Source organism: Bubalus bubalis, chromosome 17 (genome assembly GCF_019923935.1).
Source record: "Bubalus bubalis isolate 160015118507 breed Murrah chromosome 17, NDDB_SH_1, whole genome shotgun sequence".
Taxonomy (NCBI): Eukaryota; Metazoa; Chordata; class Mammalia; order Artiodactyla; family Bovidae; genus Bubalus; species Bubalus bubalis.
In genome coordinates this window covers 2,582,969-2,603,524 of record NC_059173.1, presented here as the reverse complement: position 1 = coordinate 2,603,524, position 20,556 = coordinate 2,582,969, and the positions used below count along the sequence as shown (strand labels likewise).

Here is a 20,556-nt window from a genome sequence, read left to right as displayed (position 1 = left end):
AGCTCTCTCGTTGCCGTGCATGGGCTTCCCGCTGTGGTGGCTTCTCTTGTTGCAGAGCATGAGCCCTAGGCATGCGGGCCCAGGAACGGGCTTAGTTGCCCCGAGGCTTGTGGTAGCTCCTGAACCAGGGATCAAACCTTTGTCCCCTGCACTGGCAGGCAGATTCTTAATTACTGGACCAAGAGTGAAGTCTCGTGTCACACTAGTCTGCAGCTTTTTCCCTTAACTTTTTAATTTTGACAAGTACCAGATCACATAAAAGCTGGATACTGGCTTCTCTTCACCAGGTTAACCCATCCTTAGCATCTTCCCACGTTTGCTTTCTCAAGTGTATCAGTGTATTTCTTGTATTTGCTGAGTCGCTTTAAAGTTGCAGACATCAAGTTTAAGCCTGAGTGAAAGTGAAAGTCACTCAGTCGTGTCCAAGTCTTTGTGACCCCATGGACTCATACAGTTTATGGAATTCTGTAGGCCAGAATACTGGAGTGGGTAGCCTATCCCTTCTCCAGAGGATCTTCCTGACCCAGGAATAGAACCAGGGTCTCCTGCATTGCAGGTGAATTCTTTACCAACTGAGCTATCAGGGAAGCCCCCACCCTGAATACTTCAGCTCATATCTCCTAAAACAAGGATGTTTTCTTACGTAACCACATCCTCACTGTGTAATGTTGATATGATAATATCGAGACCACAGTTTGTATTGCAGCTGTATATTGTTGCTCTTTTAGTGTCAGATCCAGGGCCCAATCAAAGGTCACCCATTGCTTTTGGTTGTCACATCCCCAAAGGGAGAAATAACAGCACGTTTGAATGCTGATTTTAAAAATCTAGCAGAGAGTTAAAGTTGATGACACAGGAAGGGAATGGGGGTAATTGCCAGAGTGATAAACTTGAGAAGGTGAGAGAAGATGGAAGGTAGGGGTGACCTTTGTTGGGAGTGTGGAGAGAAGGCAGAGCCCCTGGGGGATGTGTGGGAGCTTGAGAAAATTATCTTTTGATTGCTTTTATTTTCTTGGCGAAATAGAAAAAATGGTATTCAGATGAGAGGAAGGAAGGGAGAAGGGATGTCACAGGTTTACAGAGGTATGAAGGTATAAAAGAAGATATCAAGTCATCTATGACAGTTTCCTTCAGAGTAGGGCAGGCGTATTGCTGGGTGTGCATGAAGACCTTCCCAAGGGTACCTGTAGATGGATAATCTTAAGGGAATCCATCCGCAGACCCTCGGTTTCTGTAGGTCCATGTCCTGGGGACTCACATGCTGAGAAAGGGCCTCGACCATAGGCTTCCTCCCCCTTTGGAAGAAAAGACAGAGCCTCACCTGTCCCAGATCTGAATTAATTATACCACCCCTTGGATTGTCCCAGCTTATTATTCCTCTTCTTGTTTTCCCCCCTCTTAATCGAGGAAAGAAGGGCTTTCTCTAGTTGTGCTGAGCAGGGGCCACTCCGCAGTTACAGCGCGTGGACTCGGTTCGGTGACTTCTCCTGTTGCAGAGCCTGGGCGCTCGGGCCTGTGGGCCTCTGGAGTTGCTGCACGCAGCCTTCAGCCCTTGGGGCTCCCGGGCTCGAGAGGACAGGGTCAGTGTTGGTGGTGCACAGGCTTGGTTGCCCTGAGGCGTGTGGAATCTTCCCCAGCCAGGGATCGAACTGTGTCTCCCGCATTGGCAGGTGGATTCTTTACCCCCGGACCTCCAGGGAAGTCCCAGAATGCCCTTCTCAAAGATCCTCTCACCCCACATCCCCATCACTTACGATCCTGCTTTGGAATCGCCACTTCCTCGTTCTCTGACTTCACCCTCTCCAGTGTGTGGGTTTCTCTTTTCCCTCACCTGTATTTCACCTCTGGTTTCCTGCCTCCCTTAATGGTTGTCTTTTTTCTGGTTTTCAGGCTTGGTCACGGTGGCAGGAGCAGCTCCTCTTTGTCCGGAGGGAGAGACGGAAGACGGTCTCCGCAGTGACACACCTTCAGCGTCGGCAGCAGTGGAGAGCCCTCAGGGCCTGGCTTGAGTACCTGCAGCTGCGCAGAGAGAAGAGGCTGCGGAACCGTGAGTCCTGGGCGCCAGGGGTAGAGGGAGGGTCACATGCCCACTCCGCCAGGGCTGGCCATGTATTTACTGGGGTGGTAACAGTTACAGCACAGATTTTGAAAGAAGAGATCGAGGAGGACAATAAAGCATCCTGAATTCACGCTTAAGTTATTTCCTTCTGTGTTTTTTTTTCAATATTTTATTCAATTTTTTTTTACTTTATTATTGTATTTTATTGAATGAAAGATTCTTTACATTCTGTAGAGCTTTACAGTTTTCAGAAGCTGCGCACACGTAATTTTGTATAATCCCATAACAAGCCCCCTCCCCGCTGGCAACCATTAGTTTGTTCTCCACACAGCCGAGTCTGCTTCTCTTTTTTCTTGATTCGCTAGTCTGTTGTGTTTTTAGATCCCACGCATAAGTGGCTTCGTACACTATTTGTTGTGTCTGACTTGTTTTTAAAGTGGCGTTTTGTGTCCTCTTCCCCTCAAGGGACCGGCGTTCTCCGGAAGGGGCTCCTTTTCAATGCATTTAATTCAGTAGGATTTTAATTATGCTATAAGCGCTGCAATTATTATGATTAGTATGATATGCACAGTTTTGTATCTTGCTTTTTTCCATACAACTAATCGATGCTTTCCTGTGTCTTTAAGTTACTTTTTATAAGATTTTTTCTTGTGTGTGTGTGTACCATTTTTAAAGTGGTTGAATTTGTTATGGTATTGCTTCTGTTTTAAGTTTTGGTTTTTTGGTCATGAGGCATGTGAGATCTTAGTTTCCTGACCAGGGATTGAACCTACATCCCCTGATTTGGAAAGGTGAAGTCTGTTTTTTTCTTTTTAACTTTTTATTTTATTATGGGGTATAGCCTAATGAACAACATTATGATAGTTTCAGATGGGAACTCAGCCATACATACACATGTGTCCATTCTCGGCCAAACTCGCCTCCCATCCAGGCTGCCATGTAACATTGAGCAGAGTTCCTTGTGTTATACAGTTATCCACTTAAAATGCAGTGGTGTGTACATATCCATCCCAGACTTCCTAACTATCCAGAAGACGAACTCGGAACCACTGGACCGCCAGGGAAATCCCGTAAAATTTTTTTTTTTTTTTTAATGACTGTGTTTTACAGGGGGCGCTTACCTTAATATACTTAGTCATTCTTCTATTAATAGATATTTGGGGGAATCTGTGGCAGTCCAGTGTTAGGACTCCATGCTGTCACTGCTGAGGGCGAGGACTTGATCCCTGGTTGGGGAACTAAAATCCCATAAGCTGTGTGGTGTGGCCAAAAAAAGAGAGAGAAAACAGATATTTGGGTTGTTTGTCCCTAGTTATGCAGACGCATGATTTATGATGTTGAGTTTTCTGAGCACTATCCTGAAGGTTTAGTTTTCCAACAGTAGGTCAGAAGTAACGACAAATTGGCCATGAAGGCCAGTACTTTTTGTCCTTCAGTTTCTCGAGCCCACACAGAAGTCCTGGCCGCAGGATTAGGCTCCCCTGCTTTCCCCAGGCCTCCCTGCAGGATTCCTAGCCTACCAGCACTGTCTCTTGGGAGAGCTGATGTGCCCACTTGAAAATAGTGATGAGGGACCCACTGTCTGGATGCCCAAGCCTGGAAGTTCAATGAAGGCATGAAGCTATTTAATGATGAGTTGCAGACTAATACATGCCTCCACCTAAGGCATTCTCATCCCAGGACCAGTGCCCTTCCCCTCTCTGGCCTTAAGCTCATCAGGCCATTAGCTAATTAGTCTTAAAAGGAGATGGAGCTGGCGGCCTGTATCAGCCTGGCTGACGGCTCACAGAAGCCTCTGCCAGCGTGTCGACCAAGTCGTGTGTCACTGACTTGTTCCTGAAGTCCCGAAATGCTGGTAAAGAGGCAGGAGTAAAATGGGGTTTTCTCTACAAACAGCCGTCCCCGTTCCTGCTCCTCGGTCACTAACCAGGAGCTTCAGTCCTTTGACAGAATCCTTTTCTCTTTCCTTGGAGAGCAGAACTGTAGCTAAGGAATCCATAGTAACCCTCCCCTATTCAAAACCCTTTTTTCCAACGTTCTCTGTGGAGCAGCAGCCTTAAATCCCAGCTGTGTGCCAGTGATGGGTTTCAGCCCATCCTAGAGATGCCTCAAGCTCGTGGCCCAGCCTTGACGGGGAAGCACTGAAGCTCCTTTCTCTGTTGCAGAGATGGCCGAGCAAGTCCAGCGTGCCACCCTGCTCCAGATGCACTTCTCTGCCTGGCGGCAGGCCTGGGCATGGAGGGAGAGCCTGCACGCCCACCACGCGCGGGTGGAGGGCCTGGCCAGGAGGACGCTGCTGCGGAGGGCCTTGACGCGCTGGAAACGCTGTATCCTTTGCATTCCTCAGGCCTGTCCTCTGGCCCAGCCAAGACAGGGAGAGCCCGGCAGCCTGTAAGACAGTCAGGAGACACGTGGGAAACGGTTACCCAGCAGTTTCGGACAGTCCTGAACTCTGGTCGGCTTGTTAAAAAAAAAATTTTTGTTCCATTCTGGGAATACTCACACAAAAGAGTGTGTATAACAAACATTTGTAGTTTAAAGAATAATAGTAAAATGAGCACAACTCAGTAGAACATCGCACACACCCCAGTCCGCTCCTCCCTGACTGTATTCCCTTTCCTCCCTCTCAGAAGCATTCCCACTGCCCTGATTTTGTTATCATTTCATCCTTTTCTTCCTGCCCATTAGATGGTGGAAGTAGCCATGCCGTTTCTGCTTCAGAAATTTGTTTCATTTCACTTCTGTTTCAGAAAGCCTTCTGTCCTTGGCGGCCATGTTGTTAGGATCCCAGCTTCCGTTCCTTGAGCTGCTGCTATGTGCAGACGTTGTGATTATCTCCTTAATCCTCATAGCAACCCGGTGGAGTGGGTGTCGCCATCTCCATCTCACAGATAAGGAAGCGGAGTCGGGGGTGCTAAGTGATTTTCAGTCTCATTGGCAGAGCCAGGCTTCTGACTCCAGTGCACTTTCTTAATCCCTCCCCGTGCTGCAGTCTGTGCCCAGGTTTGGGGTTTGGACTGCCCTGGATATTCACCCATGTTTGCGTTTGTTCACTGAACTCTTGTTTTAAACTCCTGCCCAAGTTCTTGAATACAGGGGAACCTAGAAACTTAACAGTAGCTCATTGTCAACTGGGGGGAAGTAGACATGAAAACCAGTCTGTGTAAATGTGGCCTGATAAGTACTATCATAAAGGTTTGTATTAAGTCCTGCTGGAGCTGCTGTGGAGACCTAGCTGAGGAGGTAATTGATGTTTGAGCTGAATTTAAGCCTTGCGGGTTGACACATTCTCCCGACAGGGGAATCGGGAGAGGCGGTTCAGGTGTAAGGAGTGGCATTTATGCAGGTGTGGATGAGGAAGGGCACCAGGGGTGGTGACCGGGGTCTGCACTGCATTGTGGGGTGTTAGGGGCAGGCAGATACAGGCTGGGGACTGGCTCGTGGGGCCCTTGTGTGGGTGGTCAGGAATCTGGGCTTCATCCCGGGATGCTGAGGATCCCCTGCAGGTTTTTGAGAAGCGATGCAGCAGATCTGTACTTTGGGAAGGACGAGGCTCAATGGTGGGAGTGAAGCTGGCACAGGGGACCCAGTCTGGTGCACGGCCCAGTGCTGGGGGTGGGGACAGAACACAGAGACAAGGAGGGGAGCAGATGGACTCGGCAGCTGAGAGATGGAGGGGTAGGAGGAGAAAAGGACTGAAAATAACTCCAAGGGTTTTAGCTTAGACATCTGACCGGATTGTGCTGCCAAAACAGAGAGTGCGGGAGTCTCAGGTTCTGCCGAGATTTTTAAATGTTTACTCTGACTGGTAGCAGTTTATCTCGACTATTTTTGCCCCTCATGAAGCAGGCATCAGAGGGGAGAAAGGCAGATAAATAACTCACATCGTGGTTCCCCTCAATCCTCTCTTCCCTGGGTCATCAGGTGAGATGAGGCAGACACCAGCCCTCCTGGCTCACCTGTCGTCACCTGCAGCTGGGACCCTTGGGACGGGTCACTGGGGTCGCACCAGGCTGGGGTGGGGCCTTGTCGAGACGAGAAGCCTTGACTCGGGCAGACATGCTGCTGTGCGCAGAGGAAGTTGAGTGGTGGAAGGCGGCGGGAGAACACTACAGGCGCGGCCTGCTGGTAAGGTCGCCGCGGCCGTGCTCGGGCATCCCTCCTTGGGGGGCCCGACCCTCGTCATGCTCTTTAAGTGCATCTGGTTGTGTGGTTGCCATTCGTCATGGAAGCCCCCTTCATTGTCTTGTCCTGATTTAATTTTGGATCCGAGATGGCGATGGTGTGGGGTCAGAAGGGTTGGGAGCTGCAGAGGAGCCTTAGAAGCGATCTAGTCCTGGGGTATCAACACTTCAGGCCCCCTCTTTAAATGGTGGAGGCCTAGTCTTGAAAATCAATCCAAGTTGAGGTGCGTGGATGAAGCCAGGTCTTAGAATAGTGTCCATTTTGCCGGCTGCTGTCCCCCACCCTCACCTCACGAGGTGGCCTCCAGACACTGTCAGGAGCCTCTGGGGGCCCACAGATCACTCTGTGAAAACCCCTAGGTGCTTCTTCTCTGTCTCAGAAAACTGAAAGCAAGCCTGTGGAGCATGGGCTCTGCTTAGTCACCCATGAAGCATTTTGGATGGAGCTGGAGCCAGGCCAGCATGTCTTGCCCCTGTCCCCCCACCTCAGTCACCAAAGATTACTTCTTTTCCTTCTGTTCTACTCTGCAAATATTTGCGGTTGTGTAAATATACAAGATTGCCAAGAGGAATAGCAACAACTGCAGATATACAGGTGATACCACCCTAATGACAGAAAGCAAAGAGTAACTGAAGAGCCTTTTGATGAAGGTGAGAGAAGAGGGTGAAAAAGCTGGCTTAAAACTCAACATTCAAAAAACGAATATCGTGGCATCTGATCCCATCACTTCATGGCAAATAGATGGGGAAACAATGGAAACAGTGACAGACTTTATTTGGGGGAGCTCCAAAATTGCTGTGGCTGGTGACTGCAGCCATGAAATTAAAAGTCACTTACTCCTTAAAAAAAAATCTTCAACTGAGATAACGTATTAAAGAAAAGAAATAACATATTAAGAAAAGCTGACAATCCGAGATAGCATATTAAAAAATAGAGACATCAATTTGCCAGCAAAGGTCCAGCTAGTCAAACCTATGGTTTTTCCAGTAGTCATGTACAGATATGACAGTTGGACCGTAAAGAAGGCTGAGTACCGAAGAATTGATACTTTCGAACTGTGGTGCTGGAGAAGACTCTTGAGAGTTCCTTGGACTGCAGGGAGCTCAAACCAGTCTATCCTAAAGGAAATCAGCCCTCAGTATTCATTGGAAGGACTAATGCTGAAGCTCGAATACTTTAGCCACATGATGCGAAGAACTGACTCATTGGAAAGACCCTGATGCTGAGAAAGATTGAAGGCAGGAGGAGAAGCTGGTGACAGAGGATGAGATGGTTGGATGGCATCAGTGACTCAGTGGACATGAGTTTGAGCAAACTGGGGGAGATAGTGAAGGGCAGGGAAGCCTGGTGTGCTGCAGTCATGGGGTCACAAAGAGTCGAACATGACTAAGCAACTGAATCAAGTATACACATTGACTCCACATGGTAAAAAAAAAAAAATAAACCCACCATAATCTGAAAGTCTGTCTCTTTTCTGAGAGGCAGTGGTGATATTTTGACCTTTGGTGTTTCTGTGTGGGTCACAGGGACTTCTCCTGATCAGAGGTGAGGGTGATTTGTTTTTGTGTGTGCAGTACCTATGGGCAACAGGGAGTGTTTATTAAGTGCCTACTGTGTGGGCTGCTTGCATCAGACTCCCAGTTGAATCTCAAAGCAGAGAAACACTGTCTGGGACCCGGGAGCGTCTGTGAACAGCCATGGCTGAGCTTCTCACCACCTTCTCCGGCATCGAGCTTACTGTTACAGGCTCACTGTTGACTGTGTCTGTTCTTTTCACAGCATCTTTGCTTTAAAGCCCTGAAAGACAACGTGACCCACGCCCGTCTCCAACGGATAAGAAGGAATCTTGCTCACCAACAGCATGATGTCATGGTGAGGCCCTCTTCTGTACCAAGGCACTTCTTCTGATGGCCCTTCTTTCTCTCTTTCTTTAACCTTTGTGCTTAGAGGTTTGTTCAGATCTTGAGACTCCAAAACCTTCAGGTCCATATTCTTCAGTGATCCATACCACAGGATAGAGAAACTTTTTTCTCTTATGTAATGCCGTTTTTTATCTGTTTGCTTAAGAAAAAAAATTGGTGGTTGAATCAGAGGTCAAGCACTGTGGATTCAGCCTTGACCTGGGGAATATAGTCTTAAGTCGTGCATTCCAGGGACTTTGGTACTGTTTGCACTGTGTGTCTGTCATCTTCAGTGGTTAATTTTCCTGAGGGTAACCAACATTCTACCTTGATTTGTCAATTGTGCTTCTGGGCATAGAAGGGGGTTTTCTAATTGTGAAAGTGTTCAAATGTACAGAAAAAATATAAAAAATAGTATAATAAACCTCAGTTTACTTTACCATTTAAGTTCAAAAGTTGTTAACAATTGCTTTTTTTTCCTGAGTCATTTCAAAGTAAATTACAGATGTTATGACACTTTACATGTAAACGCTTCAGTGCATCGCCCCCAGATGAGAGCATTTCGCTCTATATTATCATCCCGAACAAAACGAATAGTAATGCTCGAATATTAACCAGTGTGTGCTCACGCAGTCATGTCCAACTCTTTGCAACCCCTTGGACTATAGCCTGCCAGGCTCCTCTGTCCATGGGATTTTCCAGGCAAGAATACTGGAGTGGGTTGCCATTTCTATTCCAGGGGATCTTCCCGACCCAGGGGTGGAACCTGTACCTCTTGCATCGGCAGGATTCTTTACCACTAGTGCCACCTGAGAAGCCCAATATTAACCAATACCGAGCACATGTTGAAATTTCCATATTCAAATTCAGTTGCCCCAGACCCAAATGTGTTTATAGTTGTTTTTTACAAGCCAGGATTCAATTAAAAATTTATGACTTATTACATTGGGTTATGTCTCTTAAGACTCTAGTAAATCAATAAGCTTCCCCCACCCCCCATTTCTTTTGTTTAACATGTTTGTTTTTTAATTATGGTAAAACACACAAAACTTATCATCTTACCCATTAAGTGTACAGTTCAGTGGCATTAAGTACATTAACATCGCTGTGCAGCCACCATCCATCTCCAGAATCCTTTCATCTTGCGGAACCAAAACAGTAAATCCCAGTCTCCTCCACCTCCCCCAGCCCCTGGCAACCACTGCTCTCCTTCCTGTCTCTGTGGATTTGACTGTTCCAGGTACCTCATATTTATAGAACTTTGCCCTTTTGTGACTGGATCATTTCACTTAGCATAACGTATATATGTATTTTTAATGACATTGACTTTTTGAAAAGGAAGACCAGTTTTTTGTACAGTCTTCCTATTCTCCATTTTTCTGTTTACTTTTGATGTCATTTGATTTCCCTTTTTCCTATGTAGCTCTTGTGAACTGGAAATTAGATCTAAGGGCTTGACTAGACTGAAGTTAAATGTTCTTTGGCAAGACTACTTCGTAGACAGTGAGCTTCCTTCACCAAGGTAAAGAATCTACCTGCCAATGCAGGAGATGCAAGAGATCCAGGTTCAGTCCCTGCGTTGGGAAGATCTCCTGGAGTAAGAAATGGCAACCCACTCCAGTATTCTTCCCTGGGAAATCCCATGGACAGAGGAGCATGGTGGGCTAGGGTCCATGGGGTCACAAAAGATTCATAAGTAGTAATATGTAATAAGATCAGTTTTAATTTCTAAAATGGTGTTGGCCTCCTTGAGGCCCCGATTAGGAACAGCTTCTTCATTTTGATTTCCACAGATCTGATAGATTCAGCAGTTTGTTTTTTATGTTGGCCCAGAATAGTTCCATATAGTTTGACCATAATTATTTTTTAAGTCTGTTACATGTCAGGTGTTCCAAATTGAGGTAATTCCTGCATCTTTTGGAGTTACAGATTCACTACCTAATGGGTCAGGAGAGATCGTTTTGCATTAATGCACTTCCATTTCCTTCTTGTTTCACTTCAGCTGCTGCACAGGGTCTGGAACCTCTGGCAGTCGCGGCTCGAGCAGAGGGAGGAAAGAGAGCAGCTGCCCTTCCTGCGTGCTGCCTGGGACCACAGCAGGTAGGGACGTGGCCTGCAGGCTCCCCAGGGGCCCTCTGTGACTTGCTGCTGGTCTCTAGGAGTCATCACTCGCCCTTCCCCACGTTACTGTGCAGATTCGGAAAGGCCCTGCCATGGACCTGTGGTTCCTGCGCCTGCCTCTTCCGTTCGGTTGACGAGGTGGGAGGTGGGATGAGGAGCGCTTGTGCCGGTGCTCGGCCAGCAGCGCCTCAGGTCTCAGGCGTCGGTGACGTTCTGTCTTGGGATTCAGGCATCAGTAGTGTTACAGAGACGTCCCAGGCAGGTGCGTGTTTGTGGCTTGGTCTTGGAGGTTGTGAAGCATGTCCTCAGTTAAACATTCAGTTAGAGTAAGTAAATAAAAGCATCACATGTCTACAGGGAAAACTCAGAATGTATAGAAAAGAAGTAGAAAGTAAAAAGTAAAGGCTGCCTGGACGCCTTCCTTCAACGGCTTAGTCTTATTCTTCAGAGGGAACCACTGTTCACTTTTTTTTTTTTTTTGACTGCCCCTCGTGGCTTGTGGGATTTTTAATTCCCCCACCAGGGATTGAACCAGGGTCCTCAGCAGTGAGTGTGGAACCCTAACCACTGGATTGCCAGGGAATCCACTTTTCTAAAAAATTTTTTTATTACTTTTTATTCACTTTCTTGCTGCAAGACATGTTCAATAAACCTTCCCCCAAGAGTATAACTTAATTTGCATAGCTATGGGTCCAATTTTGGAGCACTTTTTGATGAGTCAGTGAGAATCCCAGTATTTAGCCGACTCATATCGGAGCTGCCAGGGTATATCACTATTATAAGTCCTGTTTTACAAAGCTGAGTGTGGTTCTCAATCTCAGAATTACTGTGAAGGCATGTCACAGACCAACATGGTCCTAAAAGACCCCAGAGTTTGGCCATAAAACCAGAAAGTTCAGCATATTGGGGGGATTTCATACATATTACCTAATTCCAAGTCCACTGTCCTTGGTGGTCCAATTTGGTTTACAAGAAAGCTGTTAAATTTTGGGGATCGGGCCACAGTCCAAAATTAGGGGTTGGTGGATTTCATGTCAGAAATCTGAAGTACCTGCACCCAGATTCACCTTCCTTAAAGTCAAAACAAAAGTTTAGAAGCCTGGAAGTGGGAGGGTGACTCCCTTGGTGTTGTGTTTCATTTCAGAATAACATTGCTTCGCAAGTGTTTCCAGCTGTGGTCACGGTCCACCCAGAAGAGGCGATCCCAGCAGGTACAGAGTTCCTCAGCTCATCGGGCTCCGCTGGCTCACGTTCTTGGATCTGCTGGTGTTGGAGAGATTCTTAGGGAAGGCCTGTGTCAGGAGGCCTGGTGTTCTGGTTTGGAGGCAAGGGCACTGTGAAAAGCTCAAGGTTCTGCCCCAGGACCCTCCAGGGGTGTCAAGGTCTGCATGACTCCCATCCCTGCCTCCATGTGCTTTGACAGCACAGCTGCTCTCTGAAGGCGATGAGCGTATAAGCCATTCTGTTCACATCTTGACTGTCCTCAGCCAGCCCTTCATCCTGTGGGACCTTCGGGAGATGCCAGGGAAAGTGGAGAGCCTGAGTCCCATATCCCAGAGCTAAACCACGTGAGACACAGGTGCCCGCGGTGGTGGGAGGAGGCAGGTGGAGAAAGACTTACCGAGCAACTGCTATGCCTGAGACCAAGCCAGGCCCTGAGAATGCAGCTATGATACAAAGCTATGGTACAGAGGGTTCCTGCTCTCACAGGGCTTGTAGTTCAGCCCCAGTGGGCCTCTAATGATGGCTGATCGCTGAACTGAGAAAGGTCGGTTTCCAGGCCACATCAGGCTCAGGGGAGTGTGTGTTCAATTGGTGATGTCTGCAGGGCCTCGCAGTAGGACATGGGCTGCTCAGCTCTTTGCTTGGCCTTCCCCCGGTGAAAATGGGCGGGACACAAACCAGGCTTCTCCTGGTTATTTTGCTGCTGCCCTCTCCACCTCCTCATCTATCTGCTGCTCGAGTCTGACACGTGGATCTAAGGAGTTTGGCTGGTTCCTTGGTTTGAACATCATACTGACTCCCTTGGGAGCTGGTCCTGTCTGCTCTTCTCCCTGTTCCTATTTCCACTCTGCCCTTCACAGCTGTGCACAGTCCAGCTGCCAGTCCTTCCTGGGTGTTCTCTGCCTGTTCCTTGTTTCCCAGTCTACCCACCGCCCTTTCAGCTCAGGTGTCAGCCCTGGTCCCTGCCCCCGTCCCACATGCAGCCTTCTCATCACCCGGCATTGGCGGCCCCCACCCCGTCCACCCCACCAGGCTCTAGGCTCCTTGAGCACAGAGCCTGCCCTGCCCCATTCATCTCCTGAACTGTTGGCCAAGGGCAGGCCCTGACTGTGTTTGGACGAGTGAGGGACACAGGTGAACAGACAGATGAGCTGCTGGTGACTGCTTCAGACTTTACCCCAAAGACCACCCCAGTGCTTGATGTTTGGGACTGATCAGGGCCTGGGTCGATTCTGCGTTACCTTTGCCTTCCACACCTGGAAAAGGCTTAGAATTGGTGCATTCTTTGACGTCCCTTTGGATTATTTGGCTGTTTTGGAAAGGACATTGCCACCTGGTCTCTCAAGGTCATTTAATGCAAGCACAACAGAATATGAAGAAAGAGCCCTTTTAGAAAAAGAACATGAGTCCCCAAGTTGAAAGGTTATGTTTATTCAAGGTGGAAAAGAAACAAAGGGTCTCATTGAATTTCTCCCTGAAAAAAGGGATCCCTCGACCCTGGGGCCCAGCACTGGAAGAAGGTCAAGGGTTGAGTCCTTATCTCTACAGGCCTCCAGCGCAGCCCACACAGTGGACGGTCTGAAAAATAGTAAGAGCCCTGCTCAGCTGTTGTGTTTTAAAAAACCTGTAGCTAACAATCTGAGTATTATTGCTTGGTTCAGATATCCAGGAACACATCAGTGCCTTTTATTTTAAGAAAAGATAAACATGTTATTTATTATGCGTTTCCTTCTATTTAAGAAGTGATATTACAAAGAATGGCGAGAATGTTTGCTTGTTGTTGAAGCTGGGTGAGAAGTCTGTGGGGATTTGTTTTATTATTGCTTCTACTCTTGTTTATACTTGAAAATGCCCATAAGCAATAGGTAGACATCACAGAAAATTTGAGAAGTGTACAAAGACATAAAAAAAGAGAAAAAACACCCATAATCCTGCCTCTAAGATGACATTTGGTGAGTAAACCTGATATTTTTTTTCCTCTGTGTGCGTAGGAGTGTGTGTACCCATATATTCACAAACACACACGTAGGCATGCTGTAAAATTTTCTATTGCTCTGTAAAAAAAAAAAATCACCCCAAACTCAGTGGATTAAAACAACCACCGCTTTATTATGTTTTAAGGATTCTGTGTGTCAAAAATAGAGAGGACATAGCAAGGATGACTGGTCTCTGCTCCGTGTTGCTGGGGCCTCTGCTGGTATGATTCTAGTGCAGGGGGTTGGAGTCATTTAGCTTAGTTTCCTCACTCACTTACCTGGTTCTGGAGCTGGAATGACTCAAAGACAGGGCTCCACTGGGACTGTTAACTAGAGAGCCTACGCACGGCCTTCCCCAGAGGCTCGGGCTTCCTTTCAGCATGGCGGCCCCTGGGTAGCAGACTTCCTGTGTTGCAGCTCAGGGCTCCCAGAGTGTTCCCACGAACAGGACAGGAGCTATGTGGCTCTTTATGACCCAGCCTTCAAGGTCACTTAGTGTCACTTTCACCATTGGTCAAAGTAGTCACTGTCCATCCAGATTCAAGGAAAGGAAGATCAAAGAGTTTGCAGTCTTGTTTTTTGGTTTTGTTTTATTTGTTGTTACTGTTTTTGGCTGAGGCATGGGGGTTTTAGTTCCCCAACCAGGGATGGAACCCGTGCCCCTCCCAGTGGTGGAAGCCCTAGCCACTGGACTGACAGGGAATTCCCTGCAGCCAGCCCTATCTTAAAAACTGCCACACATGTGTATGCTTCCCCACCGCCCCAAGATTTTGTATCATGGAGGCATATGTATCATTCTGTCAGTGGTACATCTTCCTACTGATATAGCCATAGAATAGCCATAGAATAGTAGTTGTTTTTGTCAATTGTTCAGCCGTGTCCAACTCTTTGTGACCCCATAGGCTGCAGCATACCAGGCTTCCTTGTCCTTCATTACCTCCTGGAGTTTGCCCAACCTCATGTCCATTGAGTCAGTGATGCCATCCAACCATCTCACCCTCTTGTCACACTCTTCTCCTGCCCTCAGTCTTTCCCAGCATCAGGGTCTTTTCCAATGAGTCAGCTCTTTGCAACAGGTGGCCCAAATATTGAAGCTTCAGCATCAGTCCTTCCAGTGAATATTGAGGGTTGATTTCCGTTAGGATTGACTGGTTTGATCTCTTTGCTGTCTAAGGGACTCACAAGAGTCTTCTCTAGCACCACAATTCAAAAGCATCAGTTCTTCGGCGCTCAGCCTTCTTTATGGTTCAACTCTCAGATCTGTACATGACTACTGGAAAAACCATAGCTTTGACTAGATGGACCTTCGTCAGCAAAGTGATGTTTCTGCTTTTTAATACTCTGTCTAGGTTTATCAAAAGTTTTCTTCCAAGGAGCAAGTATCTTTTAATTCCATGGCTGCTGTCACCATCCTCAGTGATTTTGGAGCCCAGGAGAATAAAGTCTGTCACTCTTCCCATTTTTTTCTCCATTTATTTGCCATGGAGTGTTGGGATCAGATGCCATGATCTTAGTTTTCTGAATGTTCTGAAGTTTAAGCCAGCTTAAAACTGGACAGAACAGTAGTTGCCTTTTTTTCTTCCTATTTTTTATTTAAATATACATGTTTTTAATTTTAATTTGTGTTGGCTTCTGCCATACAACAGTGCAAATCAGCCATAATCATACATACATCCCCCCTCCCCCTCCCCGATCACATCCCTCTAGGTCATCTCAGAGGGCCAGACAGGGCTCCCGTGCTACACAGCAGCTTCTCACCAGCTTTCCGTCTGACACCCGATAGTGTCCATATGCGGAAGCTACTTCTTCATTCTCCCACTTGCTCCCTCCCACACTGTGTCTACAAGCCCATTCTCCACATCTGTATCTCCAGTCCTTCCCTGCAGATAGTATCATTTTTTTAGAGTCCATATATATGCATACATATGTTTGTTTTTCTGATTCACTGCACTCTGTAACAGGCTCTGGGTTCATCCACCTCACTAGAACTGACTCATTCATTCTTTTTTATGGCTGAGTGATATTCTGATACATGTACCACAACCTCTTTTTCCATTCACCTGTTGATGGCCATTTAGGTTGTTTCCGTGTCCTGGCTGTTGTAAACTGTGCTGCTGTGAACATTGGTACATGTGTCCTTTTTGATTATAGTTTTCTCAGGGTATATGCCCAGTACTGGGGTTTCTGGGTCACATGGTAGATTTTACTGGTCCTGTAGTAGATTAAGTAGCCTTTTATAATTACATAAAAATTTAAAGACTCTGTATTTCAAAAAAGTATTATAAAATCAAAAGATACAGGGTGAAAACTAAAATTGATAACACACACGACAGAGGACTAATAAATTTAAGGTTCAAAAAACCCGTATATGTCACTGAGTTAAATGCTGACAGTCAGTAAACTGGGCAATGAGGATGAACACTTGGGCCATAGGAAAAAACGTTAGATAGATATACATACACACATATATGGGGTCAAATGTAGGGAGAGATGCTTAATTCACTTTTAATGAAAGGCAAAGTTTTCCACCTATTATTTCATTTTTCACCTGTCATGTTGGCAGAAATTGGAAGTCATGCTTTTCATTTTAAAAGGTGTTTGTATCGGAAGCAGTCCTCCCTTGAGAATGTGACCTGGAAAGACTTTTTTCGTTTTTAATGTAAAGTGCAAATGGTCATTCACAGTCTTCCCCTCAGCTGTTGCAGGCCAGAGCAGACGGCCACTTCCAGCAGAGAGCCCTGCCTGCAGCCTTCCAGACGTGGAGGAGACTCTGGCGGTGGCGTCAGCAGCAGCGAGCCCTCGAGGCCCAGGCAGCGTGCTTTCACAGGTACCCCGCGCGGCTCCTCTCCGGCCACGTGTCTCGGGTCCAGGTCTGCTGCTGCCCATGCAGCCCTTTGTTTCCTTTCTCAGCCTGTTGGCGCCGTTGGCCCGGGTTCTTCCTGGATTTTCAACAGTGTGGGCTCACTGAGCTCGTCTGCCCGGAAGAGACAGCCCGTGTTTCCCCTGGGGAAACATTTGCCCATCTGTGTACAAGTGCTTCGAGAACTGCCCTGGTTTTACATCCCTTCCCGCATCACGAGCCGCAGTGAGCTGCTTTAAAGCTGCCCATCAGCTTCCCAGATCAGGGTGTGGCTGGACGTCGCATCACCTTGGCCGGCTTTCTTGAGCATGATTTCCCTGAAATGCTTGGCTCCTCTTCTGCTAGACCATTCTTTTCCCTCTTGATGGATGGGGTCTTCATTGGGGTGCTTCTTTAGTTGTTGTAAGTGTGAGCTTAGTTTCCCCATGGCATGTGGGATCTTAGTTCCCCAACCAGGGATCAACCTGGGACCTTTGTCAACCCCAACCGGGGACCTGTGTCCCTCACATTGGAAGGCGGTCTCCTAGGCCACCAGGGAAGTCCCTCAACCTGACTTTTTGAAGCCTTGAAAATATTGTCAACCAAGTTAGGATGGACAGAACTCCATCCTTTTAGCTCCCGTGGGGGGCAGACTTGCCGAGAGCAGGTTTGCGCCACCCATTAGTGGAGTACCGTGAAGAGGTCATGAATGACTAACTGTCGGCCACAGAGGTGTAGGTGTGGTGCGAGGGGAGAACGGAACATACAGAAGCCCATTTGCCCATGACGACATCATCTCCACTAATAATTTCCTTCTCACAGCAGCCCGGAGAGAACAGGTTCAAAGTGGTGAATGACTCACCATGTAACAACAGCCAGTGTTTACATTCAGGTCTTCCTGATGCCAAAGTCCAGGTATTTGCTGCTGGATCAGGAGGAAGGTCTTTTTATGACTTGGTTCAGTCTAGTCACTCAGTTGTGTCCGACTCTGCAACCCCATGGACTGCAGCACGCCAGGCCTCCATGTCCATCAACAACTCCCGGAGTTCACCCAAACCCATGTCCATCGAGTTGGTGATGCCATCCAACCATTTCATCCTCTCTTGTCCCCTTCGCCTCCTGCCCTCAATCTTTCCCAGCATCAGGGTCTTTTCAAATGAATCAGCTCTTCGCATCAGGTAGCCAAAGTATTGGAGTTTCAGCTTCAACATCAGATCTTCCAGTGAATACCCAGGACTGGTCTCCTTTAGGATGGACTGGATGGATCTCCTTGCAGTCCAAGGGACTCTCAAGAGTCTTCTCCAACACCACAGTTCAAAAGCATCAATTCTTCGGCACTCAGCTTTCTTCACAGTCCAACTCTCACATCCATACATGACCACTGGAAAAACCGTAGCCTTGACTAGACGGACCTTTGTTGGCAAAGTAATGTCTCTGCTTTTTAGTATGCTGTCTAGGTTGGTCGTAACTGTCCAAGGAGTAAGCATCTTTTAATTTGATGGCTGCAGTCACCATCTGCGGTGGTTTTGGAGCCCTATGACCTGGTTGGAGAACAGTCCTAAAGAACAGGCCATCTGTGTCCTCAGAGTGTCAACACAGGTTCTTCCAGGGCTCAGAGCTGGTGCTGAGGGGTGTGCCCTGGGGAGGCTTGCTTTGCGGGTGGGGGAGAGTGGATGGTGGGATGAGGAGGGCTAGGCTGGGGGGCCGCCTGATCCTGCAGGTAGATCGCGGACAGGTGTTTGAGCAGGTGCGTGGAAGTAGTGACACTTTTGGATATTGCCCTGAGCACAGTGCGCATCACTTAGGGCAGACATGGGGAGGGACCAGCACTGGGAGAAGTTGGCATGCACTTGGCTTTGGAGGACATCGAACGCTGGTGTGAGAGGGTCAGCCAGAATCCTGGACTCCGTACACTAAGGTCAAGGAGGTGCTTTTAGTGGGTGGCCACGAAGCAAAGAGGCTGGCATGGGCTGGCACTTTTCTTTGCCCCCTCTGCTGCAGAGAGGGGCTTTGCCTTAGTTTCTGTACTGAGGTCTAATGTAAGAGGCATTCAACAAATGACTTCACTACCTACAACACAGGTTTCCTTTACAAATGAGCTGGTTCTGTTGCTTGCATGTTTGTATTTTGGGATGTCATGGGGACCAGAAATCGAGGGCACCTTCAAAGCAGCCCAGAGGAGCTCCTAAAAGGGATGTGGTTGGCGTCAGCCTTGGGCGAGTTGAGAACCATCACTTGAGACAAAAGTGTGGAGGGTGAATCAAGGTAGGGAGTCAGATGGAGGCTTGAAGGCTGGCGAAAAAGATCTAGACTTTACTTCTTTGGGTTTAGTTGGATCTTTTTAGAAAACTTAGTTTTTCAGGTTCCTGCCTTCCTAGTTCACGAGAAGGCAGAGTGATTGGGGAACCTGGCTTAGACGCCGACAGGCCTGACTGAGTGCAGACCCCACATTTCACGCTTGGCAGCTCTGTGACTCTGGGCAAGTCACTCAGTCTCTCTGAGCCCCAGTTTCCTCAAATGTAAAATGGAGATGAATTGATAATATCCCACAGGGTTGCCATGACCATTGAGTAGGATAATCCATCCCCTGGAACTGATTTGTGGCTCTTAAGGTAAATTGATGTCCATGGGTTTGGTTTCGAGTTTAGCAAATCAAAGTTCCAAAAAAAGAAAAAAAGCGTATGTTCTATCTTTCCATAATTCTTGGGGTACTTAAAATATTTCAGGAATATAAACTGAATTCGTGGTGGAATCTCATGAATTATGACTAAAAAGTTTATTAACCAGCCAGTGAAATATTATACTGAGAATGAGGCGACACCATTTGCCTTTTTTTTTTAATTGAGCTAAAATTTACATACAGTAAAAGGTATAGATGTTAAGCAAGTAGATTGAATTTTTACACATTGTGTCGCAGGATAACTAGCACCCCAGCTGAGATACAGAATGCTTCCATCATTCCGGAGAGTTCCTTCTTGCCGTTTTCCAGTCAGTTCCTACCCCAATGAGTAATCCCTGATCTTCGTTCTGCCCTTCTAGGTTCGTTTTTGTGTGCTTTTGAACTTTGCACAGTGGGATCATATAGTACCTGCTCTGTTGTGTCTTCGAGTCTTTTAAAGTTCAGCCTAATGTTTTTGAGATTGAGCCAGGTTATTGCATGTATCTATATCTGTTTTTAACTTGCTGAGTAGTATTCAATTGTATGTGTCTAAGACACTGTTTCAATCTGTTTTAACATGGGAGTTGTTTTCCAGTTTGAGGCCGTCGTACCCAAGGCTGCTGTGGACATTGTGTTTTAGTGGAGCACATTTTCACTTCTCTTGGGTCGATACCTTGAAGTACACTTCTGGGTCAGAGGGTGGGCATCTGCTTAATCTTGTAGGTGGCTATAGCATTTTCTGCTCACACCAGAAAACCTGAGGATTCTGGTTGCTCCAGCATCCTCACCAACATTAAAATGTTTTTTTTTTATTTATTTTTGGTTGTGCTAGGTCTTCGTTGCTTCGTGGGCTTTTCTCTACTTGTGGCGAGTGGAGACTGCTCTCTAGTTCCAGTGTGTGGGCTTCTTATTGCGGTGGCTTCTCGCTGCTGAACGCAGGCTCGAGGGCATGTGGGCTTCAGTAGCTGGGACTGAAGGGCTCTAAAGCACAGGCTCATTAGTTGCGGCGCATGGGCTTAGGTGCTCCACAGCATGTGGGATCTTCCCAAGTCAGGGCTCGAACTTGTGTCCCTTGCATTGCAAGGCAGATTCTCAACCACTGGACTACCAGGGAATCCCTAACATTTGCTCTCGAAGTCTTTTCAGCTTTGCCATTTCAGTGGGTATGTGGAGAGCTATTTCATTTTCCTGATGACTAATGATGTACAGCATTTCTTTAAAGCCTTATTGTTGTTGTTCATTTGCTAAGGCATGTCTGACTCTTTGTGACCCTGTGGACTGCAGCACGTCAGGCTTTACTGTCCTTCACTATCTCCTGGAGTTTGCTCAAACTCATGTCCATTGAGTTGGTGATGCACTCAGCCTTCTTTGTGGTCAAACTCTCACAACCTTAATGGCTGCTGGAAAAACCATGAAAGTCGCTCGGCCGTGTCCAACTATTTATGACCCCGTGGACTGACAGTCCATGGAATTCTCCAGACCAGAATACTGGAGTGGGTAGCCTTTCCTTTCTCCGGGGGATCTTCCCAACCCAGAGAGTGAACCCAGGTCTCCCACATTGGAGGCGGATTCTTTACCAGCTGAGCCACCAG

The 20,556-nt window shown here is 47.3% G+C and overlaps 1 protein-coding gene across 21 annotated transcripts in view; it reads left to right on the top strand.

The window, feature by feature from the left end:
- Positions 1-20,556, top strand: part of SFI1 (SFI1 centrin binding protein) — a 95,584-nt gene that overhangs the window by 58,913 nt on the left and 16,115 nt on the right. For all 21 annotated transcript variants that reach the window (XM_044929898.1, XM_044929897.1, XM_044929900.1 and 18 more), the window contains 7 exons: positions 1,891-2,047; positions 4,225-4,386; positions 6,117-6,187; positions 8,024-8,116; positions 10,148-10,245; positions 11,411-11,477; positions 16,163-16,293. In XM_044929898.1, the coding sequence (XP_044785833.1) occupies positions 1,891-2,047; positions 4,225-4,386; positions 6,117-6,187; positions 8,024-8,116; positions 10,148-10,245; positions 11,411-11,477; positions 16,163-16,293 (779 nt within the window). The remainder of the gene's footprint in view (positions 1-1,890; positions 2,048-4,224; positions 4,387-6,116; positions 6,188-8,023; positions 8,117-10,147; positions 10,246-11,410; positions 11,478-16,162; positions 16,294-20,556) is intronic.